We start from the raw sequence: 16937 nt of genomic DNA on the forward strand, positions 1-16937 counted from the left end.
CTCCAATTTCCAATTCATGGCATACACACACCAAACTCATACCAAATCACTTTATCCATCATCTATACTCATCAATAACATAATTAAGCCACTTAATTTCATCAAAAACCAACAATCCTTAAACTTTCTCATGGCTGCCAAATTTAGAGATTTCATTTACTCAAGTTTTTCTTTTAATTTCACACAATTTTCTACTTGATTTAGCATGCTTACAAGATTAAAGAAAGAAAGAAATTGTTTAGGGCACTAACCTTGAATGGAGCAGAAATTTTTCTTGACCCAACTTAGATTTTTCCTTCACTTTCTTTAATTTTCTTGGCTGCCAAACACTTGCTCAAGATGTAGAGATAAATTTTGTTGAAGTGGACTTAGGGTTTCAAGTGAGATTTGGGTGGGTTATAAAGCTTGGTTAAGCTTTAATGGTGGTAAGGGTTAGGAGAGCTACGGATGGAAGAAGAAAGTAAAAGGAAAACTGATTTCTTTCTTTCATTTCTGCCCATTTAACTCATTTTAAGTGAGTTATAGCCATGTGTCACCATGTGATTGGGTGGAGGCACACTAATGACATCATGTAATGTCATAATTCCCAATTTCTTTCATTTTTCTTTTCTTTTCTTTTCTACTCATTTTCAATTCAATTTTTAACAATATTTATTCATATTTTAGATCATAATAATTATTTACTTAACTGGACAAGTCGGTCAAAAATTACCTCTGAAGGCGAAATGACCAAAATGCCCTCCGTTTGGCTTAACAGACTAAAATTGTCTGTACCGATTGAAAAAATTTTCTAAGCATTTTCTTGGCATTCTAATGCCATAGAAACTTCAATGACCCTTCTCTGGAATCCCAAAAATTATTTTATGAATTTTTCTCCGGGTTTAGGGCTCCTAGTTGCGAGAACCGCAACTTCCCACTAGGTTACCCATCGCTAGGGCACCGGCTCATTTAACTTAGTTGTATTTTATTTCTAAAATTTTTTCTAAATTTTTCTTATTAATATTTGAGTTATTTATGACTCCTCACTCTAGTCTAATTATTTTTTTGGACGTTCTAGCTGTCCGGACCAATACCGGTCATCGGAACAATAGAATGTATGGAATTACTACAGTGAGGGTGTTACAATTCTTCCCCTCTAATTTAAATTTCGTTCTCGAAATTTACTTGGTGTTTTAGGTTCTGAGATAATTCTTTTACCTTTCTATTACTCCCTCTGTCTACTTCTTTTATATATATGGTACTATTTAGTTTTTTCGAATCTATCGTTATACACTTAGGCATATCAGAAGGGAAGGATACTTTACCTCAAATTCACATTTGGGGCTTCTTGCTCCTCTCCGGCTTGGGTGACATTTGGAAATGGTGTTACTGTTGTACTTGGTCCTTCCACGACCTCTGTTTGGGTCCATGGTAAATTCCACTTAGGACAATCTTTCAGACGATGGTCTATGGCCCCACATCTATAAATCCCCTACATTCACCTTTATGCCACTTGTTACAATGGCCACATTTTCTTGCTAGTCTTGGCGCACTCACTACTAGTGTTTCTAGTTGATCTCTTCTGGGTATAAGCCTGGGTTTAGATCTCCTACTTTGATCAGATGTCTGACTTAACTGTTCTCTCGGCCTCTTATTACTAGATTGTTCAAATTTCCTATTTTGTTGATCACCACTCCTCTTTTGTTCCTCTTTATGAACACAGCTAATATATTTCTTTCTGAACTCTATCAGAAAGAATTCCCAAGTTACGCCGGCTGGTGGCACTACCTTGGTTACGACATCCCACCATCGATATGCACATTCCAAACTCGCTCGTGTGCAATGGAAGGACTCTTTCATTCTTTCTAACCAATACTCACCAAGAATCGTCTTCCTTTTACCATTGAAATCCTCTATACTTCCTAATTTTTCCTAGAGGTGATTGGGAATAACATCCGAAAGAATCCATCTACTCAAACAAGGGTTGGGGTTGTACAGACACCTCTTGCTTGGTGGAGCAGGATCTCCCGATTTCCAATATCACTCTACTACTTCTTCTTCTACTGCCCTCTGCGACTCTGAGTCCATACTTTAACCTAAAATAACCAAGAAAATATATCTGCATTAGTGTCACCTCAACTCAGATGAATGCAATGCATGTTATGCACACTATCTCATTCTATCTATCTATGCCTAGGAACGCCTAAACCGTGCTCTGATACCAATAAATGTAACACCCCTCACGAGCAAGGGAGCACCCTAACTTATCTTACTTTATTTTTTTTTAATAATTTTGAATTCATTTAATTTAATATCAATTATTTTTCTACAGAGAAACCAGTGGAGTTTCCCCTATTTTATTATCATTTGGCGTATTTCAATATTCACCTGTTTGAAATTCAACAATATTTCTAAAATAAAATCTTATCCATGCTAATCATAATTATCTCATCATTCATTCTCATAATTTTCTCATATTTCAAATCTCATCCATACATTTCAATTTCATAATCATTTCCATACATTTCCATTCATACTCAATTCATATGTAAACATTCTCAAATTACATAAGCAAAATTTTTAAATTTTCTTAATTTATATAATTTACAAAATAATTACAAAATTTCATAATTTATAAAATATATAAATTAATTACATATGAAAAAGCTAATTAATTAATTTACATCGCATTCCTATTAATTACCTGTTCATAATCTACATTATAATACAATATCTGGCATTTTATATAAAATACAAAATATGATCTATATGGGCCCTATCTACATGCATTGTTGAGGAGGTGACAAGTTTTGACACTCTGCAGATCAAAACTCCCAAAATTCCCAGTCAAACATCCATTGGGTTCTAAAGGAAACAATTCCATCGCGCTAAGCATTGCTGCTTAGTGGTGCAATAATATAACAAGGAAATAATATACAAATAAAGATAGAAATATAACATAATTCAAATAATTAAGATTTATTTATACTCCACATGCGGTTTTTAAAATTTAATATGTTTTATCCTAATTTAGTCTTCTTTGAAAGTGTTTATTTGAATAATGTACAAAGAAAAATGATATGTAAATAATAAATTTATGCTTATATTATTATATAAGTCACATTTGCAATATTTATTTATGTTATAATTTTATTTGCTAATCTTTTAGCATTTTCTCTATACTTGCTACGTTGTCTCAGATTATTTCATAATAAGTAAATTTTGATATCGGTCCAGTTCATTTGGATTCTTTCTAATAAATAACTATTCTAATTTATTTTATGTCATCTTACTCATTTATTTAATTTCTAATATTTTTAATTACTAATATTCTTAACTTATTTCAATAAATTTCACTGCCCAAGTAACCTATGACAGGCTGATTAAATCGGATAACTTGGCATCGACACCGCGATGCCTCGGTCATACCATGGGACGCGAACGCCAACCACGATGGCTAAAAAGCCATGATAACACATAATCGGGCATAAAAGTCATGAATACGGGCATAAAAGCCATGAATACAGGCATAAGGCCTTTCGCAGTACTGCTAAAACAATACCCTATTGGCATGCCAAACTATCCAATCTGACACACATGTCTAGGTAATACAAGGGCACATAATATCATTAAATATTAATATATTATGTTTTATGACTTCATTATTTCATGATAAATTTTAATTATAATTTATACATTCATTTAATCATTTATATGATCACAATTCACATCAATTATCATTTTATACCATTGTACTCAAAATACTTCTCCTCTCTACAATAATGAGAACTAATGTCTCATTCATACATTAATATGGTTCATTTATTCATTCATTATGTTATTCATATTGATCACAATTCTAAACAATGGTTCACATGTACCATTGTATTCAAAACATTTTTACTTTCTCATTTATAAATTTAAGAATCTACTTATGTAATTACAAATTTTATATTTCAAGTTGAGTTACTAATATTTTATGAATTCCATTTGTGATGGGCATATAAGCCCTAACTATCTATTCACATCAATTAGGTGACTTATTTTTCATGTTTCAAGTAATCCATGAATATTTCATGGATTTCAAATTTATGGCCTTAATTTCTTTTTCATAATTTTGACTAGGATGCATAGTCCACATTTTTCATACAATTTTAAGCATTTAAGCTTAGAATTGGTTCTAGGTCTTCATCTTAATTTACTAATCATTTTGATTACTATTCACCTTACTAGTCAACCAAAATGTTGACTTTTTTATACTTAATGGATATATTAATTCTAATTACACCAATATCCCATATTTTGAGTTTTACATTTGCTAGTATTAATTGCCAATTGCAATTTAAAGTCCCCTAGATGCATTTCTAAATTTTCAGTTTTTACTACCTAAGTTTACTATTCCATTGGACAATTTTAGAGTGGAAAATGGGATAACCTTTCTTCATCAAAGTTGTTCCTTATTGTGTCTTCTTTAATTCCCTTTTTGAATCACTCCATTTGGAGTTTTGTAGCTCAAGTTATGGTCATTTTACCATAACTGGTCGGAGTGACCTCTACCCAGATTTTCTGGGCAATTTGGTTCTGCCAGATCTGGTGACCTAAGTTTGGTTGGCAATTTGACTAGGTTATAATCATAATTTGGGTTAGGTTTCTTCACGAAAGTTGTTGTTCTATATCTCAACTTGTTGCTGGTAAAATTTCAGGTCAATTGGACCTTTCTATATTGAGTTATGGCCAAATGACCAAACACTGTTCATTTGGTCATTTTGCCCAGGCAGATTGCAGGTCATCCGGATTAGGGCAAACTTTTGGTCAACTTAGTTTGGTTTTCTGGGCATAGTTTCTTCACCAAAGTTGTGCCATTATGTGTCTAGTTTCATGTCTAATTGGCCAAACACAAATTGAACCTCTACAATTCAAGTTATGGCTGCCCAAACCTGCTGGACTCATGTCCAATTTTGCAGGTCACCTAGGGCAGCCACACTAAACCTAAATCCCATCACTAAACACACTTCATTTCTTGTTTACCAATAACCAAATGGTCACTAATTGCCATTAAAAATCACTTTAATCATTACATGATCAAAGTCTCAATTTCATGCTCAAACCCTAACTCCAATTTCCAATTCATGGCATACACACACCAAACTCATACCAAATCACTTTATCCATCATCTATACTCATCAATAACATAATTAAGCCACTTAATTTCATTAAAAACCAACAGTCCTTAAACTTTCTCATGGCTGCCAAATTTAGAGATTTCATTTACTCAAGTTTTTCTTTTAATTTCACACAATTTTCTACTTGATTTAGCATGCTTACGAGATTAAAGAAAGAAAGAAATTGTTTAGGGTACTAACCTTGAATGGAGCAGAAATTTTTCTTGACCCAACTTAGATTTTTCCTTCACTTTCTTTAATTTTCTTGGCTGCCAAACACTTGCTCAAGATGTAGAGATAAATTTTGTTGAAGTGGACTTAGGGTTTCAAGTGAGATTTGGGTGGGTTATAAAGCTTGGTTAAGCTTTAATGGTGGTAAGGGTTAGGAGAGCTACGGATGGAAAAAGAAAGTAAAAGGAAAACTGATTTCTTTCTTTCATTTCTGCCCATTTAACTTATTTTAAGTGAGTTATAGCCATGTGTCACCATGTGATTGGGTGAAGGCACACTAATGACATCATGTGATGTCATAATTCCCAAATTCTTTCATTTTTCTTTTCTTTTCTTTTCTACTCATTTTCAATTCAATTTTTAACAATATTTATTCATATTTTAGATCATAATAATTATTTACTTAACTGGACAAGTCGGTCAAAAATCACCTCTGAAGGCGAAATAACCAAAATGCCCTCCGTTTAGCTTAACAGACTAAAATTGTCTGTACCGATTGAAAAAATTTTCTAAGCATTTTCTTGGCATTCTAATGCCATAGAAACTTCAATGACCCTTCTCTGGAGTCTCAAAAATTATTTTATGAATTTTTCTCCTGGTTTAGGGCTCCTAGTTGCGAGAACCGCAACTTCCCACTAGGTTACCCATCGCTAGGGCACCGGCTTATTTAACTTAGTTGTATTTTATTTCTAAAATTTTTTCTAAATTTTTCTTATTAATATTTGAGTTATTTATGACTCCTCACTCTAGTCTAATTATTTTTTTGGATGTTCTAGCTGTCCGGACTGACACCGGTCATCGGAACAATAGAATGTATGGAATTACTACAGTGAGGGTGTTACATTTCAGTTTTGGATCACTTGGTTCTACTATTCCATTGGACCTTCTACAGTGAAAATTTAGCCAACTTTCCTTCATTAAAGTTGTTCCTTAATGTCTTAAATTTAATTTTCTTTTTGAATGACTTCATTTAGAGTTTTGTAACTCAAGTTATGCTACTTTTTCTAAGGCTGGCCGAATTGGTCAATTCCAGAATTCTGGACAAATTTTAGGTTATGACTGATTTGGTGAGCAAATTTTAGTTTGCAATTTGACTAAGTCGTGGCCAGAATTTGGGTTGGTGTTTCTCATGAAAGTTATTCTAATATGTCTAAGCTTTTCATTGATATAAAAATCAAGTCATTTTGACCTTTTTACACCAAGTTATGACCATTTGAGCAAGTACTATTCATATGGTCAATTCTGTACAGAGGCAGAGTACCTAATCCGGATTTAACCTAATTTTTCACTAACTTATGGTCAGTTTTAGGGCAAGGTTTCTACATGAAAATTGTAACTTTGGGTCTTAATTTTCATCTCTAATTGGCTTCACACCAATTGGAGTAACAAAATTTCAGTTATACTCATTTGAATGGGCATGGGTCAAGCTGTCAGAATTGACCCTTACACATACACCATTCAATCTTAGTTTCAATCATTCAATCACAATCCAATTCACACCATTTGACCAATTTAAGCTTCAATTAGGTCAATTTGCATCAATTCACCAAATCTCTAAATTTGTTCCCAATTTCCCATTGGTCAATAACTCTAATTATGCAATTGAAATAATTCATGAAATCAAAATGTGTATAATACATTTACATACTAATTTAAGCTTGAATACACTTTTAATTCCAACAAATTCTATCAAACCCTAAGCATAATCAAGATGGCCAAATTTCATAGGGTCCCTTAACATGTTATTTTTGTTTCATTTTCAACAATTTCCAACTTGTTTAAAGTCCCTAAGCATAGATTTAGAGAGAAATTAGAAGGATTACTACTAACCTTTTTTATGAGCCTTTGAAACTTCAATTCTCTTCAACTTTCTTCAAATTTTCTCCTTCCAATCTTTTTCTTGAAGTTCAATTTGAGGTTTTCTACAAGTTTTATAAGGGATTGAGGGTGTAATTTAGGGTTTAGAAAGCTTGGGGTGAGCTTTCATGGAGGAATTAGAAGAGAAAATGGTGAGAGAGATGAGAGAGAGAATTGGGGCGGCAAGGAAGAAGATAAAATGAGGATTTTTACCTTTTTTTTTTTAAATTACCTTGTTATACTTATCACAAAATAATTAAATTAAATTAAAATTCTTTATTACCTCATGTTTGTGTAAGGATGATATCATAATTCTTTTCTTTTTTGAATTTCTTTTATTTCTTTTTCTTTTTCTTTCACTCAGCTCTTCTCTTTTAATCTAATTTTCAATATTTTAATTTCCTTGATTTTATTGGACATTTAGGCCAAAAATCACCTCTAATGGTGAATTGACCAAATTACCGCTTATCGGTCTGATTCGTTTTTTCAGTAATATTTAATTGCTTCCGGAACTCAGGTTCAATTTTTCGAAGTGGTTTTTATTTTTTTCTGAGGTTTTCACATTACCATTAGTTTCCAAATAATTCTTAGGCCTTGGGTGCCATAGGGTCCCACTCGAAAATAGGGCAGCGACTGAGCTCGCAGTCACTTTCCAGTTCGATCACCCATCGCTGTGGCCTTGGCTCATTTAATCCATTATACCCCGTTTTCTTCATTTGCATTTAACCTTCATGAAAGGCTATTAATTTTTGTTTATAACTTTTCTAGATGACTTAATTATGGTTCTAAACCTCTTAACTGTCCGAACCGATACTGGTCACTGGAACAATAAAATGTATAGAACTAGTGAACATAGGGGTATTACAATTTATCCGCATTTATAAGGATTTTAACTAAACACGTAACTATTTAAAATTTTAAATACTTATAAATTCAAATTAACTTATAAACACTTAGAGTTTATATGCTGATTTTTGTAAGTTAAGCTAAGTACTTAGGGATGACAAAAGTTCTCAGATCCGATCCGATCTACTCCGAACTTTACTCGATGGTAATTTATGCGAAGCACGGACGAGAAGACTTTTTCCTCACATTGAATCCCCACAACCCATCTCACACAATAATATATTATTATTTTTATTAAAAATAATATATTTTTATATATATTTATATATTTAAATGTTATAATTTTAGTAAAAAAATATAAATATATTATTAAAATAATATCTAAAATTTATATTTTTAATTATATTTTATTTTTTAATAAATAAATTTATATTATATACTAATAAATTAAAATAAAAAAATAAAAAGATAAAATTTTCCACCAAAAACCAGCCCACTTAACTTATCGGCGGGAAAGTCCCTTCCTCAACACGCCAAACTTCTGTCGAGACCCACTGATTGTCGTTCCTACAAGCACCCTCTAAATACATAATAGTGTTAAAAAAAAATAATAATAAAAAAAATTCCACGGCATCGCGTGGGTATTTTATGGCTTGTATATTGTAAAATTAAGTCCCAAATTACTGTTTACAGTAACAGTAACTTGGGGTAGATTGGTCATTTGGGTTATGTACGCATAGAATAGGATGGTGCTTACATGAGGACAACTATTCATAAATCTTTTATGAGCCCACTATTCAAGGAAGACACGTGTCTATTACACTAAAAAATCCACTGCCTAAGCAATAATGCTTTTGCACCCAGTGGTACTAACTGTAGTAGATCCTATTCTTCTACTCGCAACTTCTAAACAGTAATTTCTTTTTTTCAAGATATTAATATTTGTAATATTTATTTTTGATTTAAAAAATTAATGACTAAATAATAACACAGCTATAAATAAGCATCTCTTAATAATTTTCATTATAGAATTTATTTATTAAAATATTAAATATTAATAAATATTTTTATTCATAAAAATTTAATAATTAAATAATAACTAATAAATAATATATATAAATAATTTTCTCTCTTAAATAAATTTTATAATAAAATGAATATAATATATAGTAAACAAATTTTGAAACTTTTAATTTAAAAAATTTTTAAAAATAAAAAAATAATAAATTCGTTTCTCAATAACCAAATTACAAAAAAAATTAAACACATTTTAAAAATACTTTTACTTTTTTTTTACTTTTATATAATGTCATATTTAAATTAATTGAATGTACGTACAAGTGTAAATAAGACCCACTCTTTATTCTTTCCTTAAACAATGTAAAGGTTCTCATTGAAAAAAAAAATTAAAGGCGTGGGGTAAGCCTTTGATAGCTTTTGTTTTTTTTTTTACCTGAAAATATATTTTATTAGATGAAATAAGAGTACAAGGTTCAGGCCTACAAGAGATAATAGTGTTATAAAACTCCAACTCAAGCTTAAATCTTAAAATATATGAAACTCTACGATTTAATTAGATATGATCCGATTCCATTATCATCCTCAGCCAACTTCATCTTCTCTTAATCAACAACTTATACCGCTGTAGTAAAAAGAGATCAGCAAAACTCAATCAAGGATGAGAAAGGAAAAATAATATTACAGAGAGTGTTTAAGTACCTCACATATTTCATAATTCTCCCATACTTTCAAGTTCAAAGAAAAAGTGAGTAGATTTGCAACAAAAACTAAGAAATAGCAGGTTGACAGCTATGGTTGTATCTTCAAGGAAATAGTATTAATTCTCGCCTATAATTCTCTCCCTTTAGTTTCTATCGTAATCCATTTTTAGGCACTGACTTATTTCTGCATGTGTTAGATTGCAGTTTCCTAATTGAGTCGCAGCTTGTTTTTATCTCACTTGAACACAACAGCTTGCTTTAATGGGTATGTTAAAAGCTAGAGCTATAGCGAAGCTTTTCATTTGTTTGGCAAAAAAGGTTGCTATGGTGTAGATGAATTATTGGGTACAAACGAATTTTGTACTCCTTAACTCATAAATTATATGGGATTGATCATTTTAAATCAAAGAATTAATTAATTTTTTATTTTTATAGAAAGCATTAGTTTCTCCTTACCTATATATGTTACCTTGCCTTTATAATATATTTTCTACTTTTCACATACTTCTAGCTTTTTTTTTTAAAAGACTACTAATCATAATTGTTAAAACAGTGAGTTTACTTGTAATATTTTACAATTTTATGAGTTAAAATCACTAAAATAAATTTAAATATATGTAAAATCGAAATCAAGGTAAATTAATGTAAAATCATAATTCTAAATAGTAAAATCAAATAAAAAAACAACACAATTTTATAAGTCTATGACTTTACTATTTTATGATTTTATATATTTAAAATTTTATAAGTTAAAATATTTCTTTTTAATTTACCAAAATTATTGTCATTTGTTTATTTTAGCATCATTTCTACATTTTATAAGTTTTTTTTTAGAACTACATTTTATAAGTTTTTAAATATAGTAATAACTATTATTTTTGCTATTACAATTATCATGTATATATTATAGTTTTTTTATATTATTTTTAAAAACTTTTTATTATATTTTAATTATAATAAATATGATCTAATTTCTATATATTATTCATCAAATAGTTTTATTATATATATGTACATATTTTCAAAGTTGAAACTTGGGATTATACTTTAATTATGATTTTTACTATGTATATGTGTGTATAATTTTAATTATTATCATATTGATTACTTGATCAAGAAAATATTTCATTTAAAATTATTATAATTTAAATATAAAACTTAATAATATATTAAAAAGCATTTTTTTATATAACAATAATTATATATTTTATACTTTACGCATATATAACTAAATTTAGACAAGAAGCATGGGATACAAAGAACCATGACATGGCTGGCTTCCAAAGACGTCGACCGTGTTCTCTAGATGCAGCGCCAGCGACAAATGTTCAAAATCACAAGACCCAAGTCCACGTGCTAGATCTGTGTAATATGCCAATAGTATACTATACATGGCTCCTTTCTCCTGTAGAGGGTTCTACTTTGCACTGGGGTTTTGTAGTAGATAAGCTGGACCTTCTCCAAATATGCAGTCATTTTGCAGACCTTGTCTCTTTCTCATCCTTGTCATTATGACACGTTGTACGTCTAGACAAAACTACACCATTAAAGAGAAGTTCGCCTATTTTGGGGCAGCTTATGTCATCGTCTCATGCTCGTTTCTTTTGACCTCGGACGAAAGACGGCCTCTTCATGAAGCTTATAGAACATCAACCTTTCTGATCTTCGTGATGTATATCAATCAATTAAAATAGAGGAAAAAAAAGAGATAATTTTGTTAATCAATTTATATTTAAAGTTTTATTATTATGAAAGTTAAGAAGGGACAATAATCTTGTTGGTTGTTGAGATTTTTGTTTGCAAATACGTAAACTTTGGAAGGCAACTGAAATTTGTGGTTGGGCTTAATTTTCAAAATTGCATGTTTTGTTTATTTCTGGTTTACAATTTTAAGCCAGTTAAAATTACTTAATTATCAGCCATCGTTAATTGAGTTGCCGATCATTTCTCTCCCGTATCGTGCCCTAAAGTCCAATCCCGTGAACACGACGTAGTCGCACACGATTACTGCTCTATTTGTAATTGTAAACTGAGCCTCTTCTGGTGTCTTCTATCCCACTATTTCAATGTAGGCCCATCTCCAGAACCTTCCAGGAATCGCCACATCGACCGTTGGATTATCCCATAGGACACGTGCACGGCATCAGCCCAACATCACCAGACAAATACCAGAAATTTCGTCCCAGTCTCAAGTTGATCTTGCACTTATTTAAGAAAACTCCCCACCCCCAACTCTTTGCCGAATAACCCCATAACAAAGCTAAAGCCAAAGCCACGAAAGCAGGTTTCTGTATCTTATTAGATCTCCCTCTGCGCTTCTCCTTAAACGCTCGCTGCCCTTACTCCCTTGCCTCTCCCGCGATAATGGCCCCCAAGCTTGTTCAATCTGCGCTGAAACCCGCTGAGTTCACCAAGCCAGCGACTTTGCCTACCCGGGCTTATGTCACTTTCTTGGCTGGCAATGGAGATTATATAAAAGGGGTTGTTGGGTTGGCCAAAGGTTTAAGGAAGGTGAAAACGGCTTACCCATTAGTGGTGGCGGTTTTACCTGACGTACCAGAGGAGCATAGGCGGATCCTTGAGTCACAGGGCTGCATAGTCCGGGAGATCGAACCCGTTTACCCGCCAGAAAACCAAACCCAGTTCGCCATGGCATATTATGTCATCAATTACTCCAAGCTGCGTATATGGGAGGTACGTTGTACATAAGTGGACTTGATCTCTTGCTGTGACACACGTATTTTAATTGCTTTCTCTTAGTGTCACACTTGCCAATCTAGTGTATGTTAATTGCATTGTGTTCCTCGGTTTCACCACACCTGACTGACGCTTCACACGATCGAGTTCAAATGTTATGGCAAATACATCCTTCTTGGAATTTTATTTATTTATTTTTATATAACTTCTGGGAATTTGATTGAATTTATCTTCAGCCTTTGTTTTTTTCAATTTCATGTTACTTCGTTATCATGTCGTTTAGCTCTATGATTTTCCATCTGTAATAGCTCGTTCATTTAGTATGTTGTTTGATTTCACATGCAGTTCGTGGAATACAGCAAGATGATATACTTGGACGGGGACATCCAGGTATTTGAAAACATAGACCATATATTTGATTTGCCTGATGGATACTTCTACGCCGTAATGGACTGCTTCTGTGAGAAGACATGGAGCCACACCCCACAATACAAGATCGGCTACTGCCAACAGTGCCATGAGAGGGTAGAGTGGCCTGCTGAAATGGGCCGGCCCCCGTCTCTCTATTTTAATGCTGGCATGTTTGTGTTTGAGCCCAGCATGTCCACGTACAATGATCTCTTGAAGACCGTTAAGATCACTCCTCCTACTTCATTTGCCGAGCAGGTATAAAATTAATCTCTCTCCTAATTAACCATGATTTTAGTGGTAGTTATATGTTTTGATTACGTGGATTGTTGAGTGTTTTTTTTTTTTTTTAATTGGCTTTGGCAGGACTTTTTGAACATGTACTTTAAGGATACTTACAAGCCAATTCCTCTTGTTTACAATCTTGTTCTTGCAATGTTATGGCGTCACCCGGAGAATGTGAAGCTTGACAAGGTGAAAGTTGTACACTACTGTGCAGCGGTGAGTATAATAGTATTTCTAACACCCTTTTCCATGTTCACTTTACTTTGAAACCAATAACAGATTTAACGTCGGTGGTATAAATATAGGGCTCTAAACCATGGAGATACACTGGCAAAGAAGAGAACATGCAGAGGGAGGACATAAAGATGCTGGTGAAGAAATGGTGGGACATTTACAGCAATGAGTCACTGGACTACAAGAAACCTGTGGGAGGCGGTGACGCCGAGGCAGTGAACTTGCAGCCGTTCATTGCAGCTCTCTCCGAAGCTGGTGCTGCTCAATACATCACAGCCCCATCAGCTGCTTGAAGATGGCAGTATATCTAAGAACAAAGGCAAGTCGATGTACATGTACTAGTGAAAGTAAAAAGGGAAAGAGGGGGGTGGGTGGGGGTTGCAATGCCTTTCTCACTGGGAAATTGGGTGAAGAAAATGGTGTCAGTGAAGAGGAACAAGCTATTGAATTTTTTTTTTTTTTTTTGGGTTTGAATGGGTCCTTTTCTCTTGCATGAATCTCGTGTCGTACGTCAGGGGTGAACGTGTGATTGGGGATAAATAGATGTAGTTTGTATTAGGGGAATGTGCCAGCGTAATGTGTTGGAGAAAATAACTGTTATTAATTAATAATTATACTATTCTCTTCATGCGTCTGTAAGTCTGATCATCTTCTTTGCGTTTGTAAATTATTTTCATGATACATTTCTTAATTTATTTTTGATAAAAATTAAATTTAATAAAGCAAATATAAAAATAAACACGAAAATTTTACTTTTTTTTTTTTTTTACGCAAGCGTATACCAAATTTATTTGCTATAATAAAGCAAATGATATTTAAAAACAATTTAAAGCAAATAATATTCATCTATTAATTATTAGACAAGGCTAATATGAGTAATCATTTGGGTTAAAACGATTCAAGTGATTTTAGTCAAAATTTTTAATTTTTAAATTTTAATAATTAAATCATTTGTATTAAAAAATTTTTAAATTGTACTGAGTTTTTTTTTATTTAAATTGTAAGTGTATAAATTAAAAAAGAAAGTAATAGAATTTTATAGTACGTGTAATATATATATATATATATATATATATATATATATATATATATATATATATATAAAATTACATAAAAATATATAATTAATTATATAATATTTAAAAAAAATAAATATTGAAAATTGATTTGAGCTTTAATTCTTTTAATTGACATATGATGCAGTTGAATATAAAAGGATTCTCTTTACTTAATAATAAATAAATAGGATTTTATTAAATATATAAAATAAATATGGGTCAGCTTTTTATGAGTTTATTCACGCATAAATTCTTAAACAGATATAAATATTTGAATAATATTACTATTTAATAATTTTTTCTTCAAATTATGATTATATATCAATTTCAAAAATGTTATATAATTAAAGCATGAATTATCTTATTTGAGACAATTGTCTGATGGAAAATCTTAAATTTTAACATTAAAAAATTATACTTTTAATCATGAAAAAATTTAATTGATGTATATGAAAATATTATCATACTAAATAAAAAAAATTAAAATTTAAAATTCAAAGATGCATTATTGTTGAATGAAGAATAATGAATGAGAAAATTAATATTCAATGCAAAAAATAATTTTAATTTAATAAAAAAAATCATCACAAAAAATTTTTATTTCTCATTTATCTTTTTTATTAACTTTTTCGGGACAATTTTTTTTTTATTTTTACATATTTATCTATTTTAATATTCCTTAATTATATTAATATTTAAATAAAATTAAGAGTTTGAATTTTTAACAAATTTCTACATCTATTAAATAAAAGACTCCAAATCTAAATGATTTTTTTTTTTTTTGTTAAGAAAGGGTAATAAATGGCATGATGGTCCAATAAGAATTTGATATGCATCATGCAAAAATTATTTTATAATATTATATTATTATTTTATGATAATTATACCTTATAAAATAGAAAAATTAATTAACCTTTATTTTTAAAAATTTTTAAAAATAACACTAAAAATTAATAGTAAAAATTTTATTTAAAAAAAAAATCTCTTATAAGGTATTATGGGCCTTGACTAATTTAAATTAAAATAAGATCAAAATTAAATACCAAAATAAAAATATTAAAATTAAAGAATACTTATCAAATTTAAATTGGAATAGATTTTTTTAACATTTATTACATAAAGTTTAGTATGAATATTTATTTAGTAATTTATGAATATTTAATTAGTAATTAAAATCTTTTTTTTTAATTTTAAATTAGATCAACATTAAGAGAAATAATGATATAATATATATAAGAGTTATCAAAATTTTAAATTTAATAAAAGAATCACATGTTGTAACACCCTCTAATTTTTAAGTTTATTATTTTGTGGATAAATATTAATATTTTATTTTATTTAAACTTTAGAAAATTATTTGAAATTTTTCGGATTTTAGAAATCGGGTTCGATTTTTCTAACATATAAAATTTTGATGATTTTTAAAAATTAATTTAAAGATAACGTGGCAAAACTAAAATTATATTTGGACTCTACGAATTTTTATGAGTTTTCTAGAATTTTTTTCGAAATTTTTGGGTTTCGTTTTCGGTCATAAGGCAGAGTAAAAATTTAAAATTTTATATCCTGAATCGGACCGACCGAATCGAATAGGATCGGATCGGACTGATCTAATCGGACCGGCCCTCTTCCTCTTTTTCTTTTCTCTTCCGTGCGTTTCCGACGCCTTCTCTCTCTCTCTCTCTCTCTCTCCCGTTTTCTCTCTCCTCCCTCCACCCCTCATCGGCCAGCCACCGCCCCAGCCTCCCCCACACGCCGGCGCACCTCCAGGCCACCTCCCCATTGCCGGCCGACGCTCCAGGTGGCAGGAAATGTCACCTGAAGTCCCCCTTGAGCACGCGTGTTGTTTCGTCTTCCCGAGCCGATTCTGGCTGATCTAGCCACCAATCGGACTGGGTCTTATGCCAAACCTCTTATACACCACGAGAGCTTTCCATAGACACCAAGAATACCAAAATTCATTGAGCGATTTGCCCAATTTTTGTCTGGAAAGTTTTAGCCCATTTTGACGAGAAAACTGAGAGTACCGGAGGGCTCCACTCGTCGAGAGCATTGCGGCAATACCAATTTCAAAATTTTCTAATACTGTTTTTTGGTGGGTCCCATAAAACTTCATAGTATTTTTCTGAGCACTAAATGAGCTTTGAAAATTCCGTAAAAATTATGTACTAACCTTCGTATTGTGGGCTTCATATAGGTACCTTCAATTCGCGGAAATTCAACGGTTACCTGAGTATGTAAATTTCGGGTCAGGCAGACAAGCTACCGAAAAAGTCTTAGAATTGGGTGGAGATTTTAGCTACCCCACCATTATCAGACATCCCAAGGGCATTCCCTGGGTCAGAATCGGCATAGGTAAACCCGAACCTTACTTTTTCTTAATTATGTAGTGCTTGAATTGGATTAAAAATCCATAAAATATTCATGGTAGCTTAGAAAATTACAATTCCTTTTGCAT

At 31.5% G+C, this 16937-nt stretch overlaps 1 protein-coding gene across 1 annotated transcript; it reads left to right on the forward strand.

Annotated features, from left to right (window-relative positions):
- Nucleotides 1-12025: 12025 nt before the first annotated feature.
- LOC110661755 (galactinol synthase 1) lies at nucleotides 12026-13912 on the forward strand. Its single transcript, XM_058139686.1, has 4 exons — nucleotides 12026-12491; nucleotides 12840-13160; nucleotides 13269-13403; nucleotides 13493-13912. The coding sequence occupies exons 1-4, from the start codon at nucleotides 12162-12164 to the stop codon at nucleotides 13712-13714; spliced, it is 1008 nt and encodes a 335-aa protein (XP_057995669.1). The 5' UTR covers nucleotides 12026-12161; the 3' UTR covers nucleotides 13715-13912.
- The last annotated feature ends 3025 nt before the right edge of the window (nucleotides 13913-16937 follow it).

This window comes from Hevea brasiliensis, chromosome 2 (genome assembly GCF_030052815.1).
Source record: "Hevea brasiliensis isolate MT/VB/25A 57/8 chromosome 2, ASM3005281v1, whole genome shotgun sequence".
Lineage (NCBI taxonomy): Eukaryota > Viridiplantae > Streptophyta > Magnoliopsida > Malpighiales > Euphorbiaceae > Hevea > Hevea brasiliensis.

Excerpts from the sequence above, each read along its gene's own strand:
- LOC110661755 (XM_058139686.1), top strand. The coding sequence starts at position 12,162 with ATGGCCCCCAAGCTTGTTCAATCTGCGCTGAAACCCGCTGAGTTCACC. Across the intron at positions 12,492-12,839 it reads CCAAGCTGCGTATATGGGAG|TTCGTGGAATACAGCAAGAT; the intron begins GTACGTTGTACA and ends TTTCACATGCAG. Across the intron at positions 13,404-13,492 it reads TTGTACACTACTGTGCAGCG|GGCTCTAAACCATGGAGATA; the intron begins GTGAGTATAATA and ends GTATAAATATAG.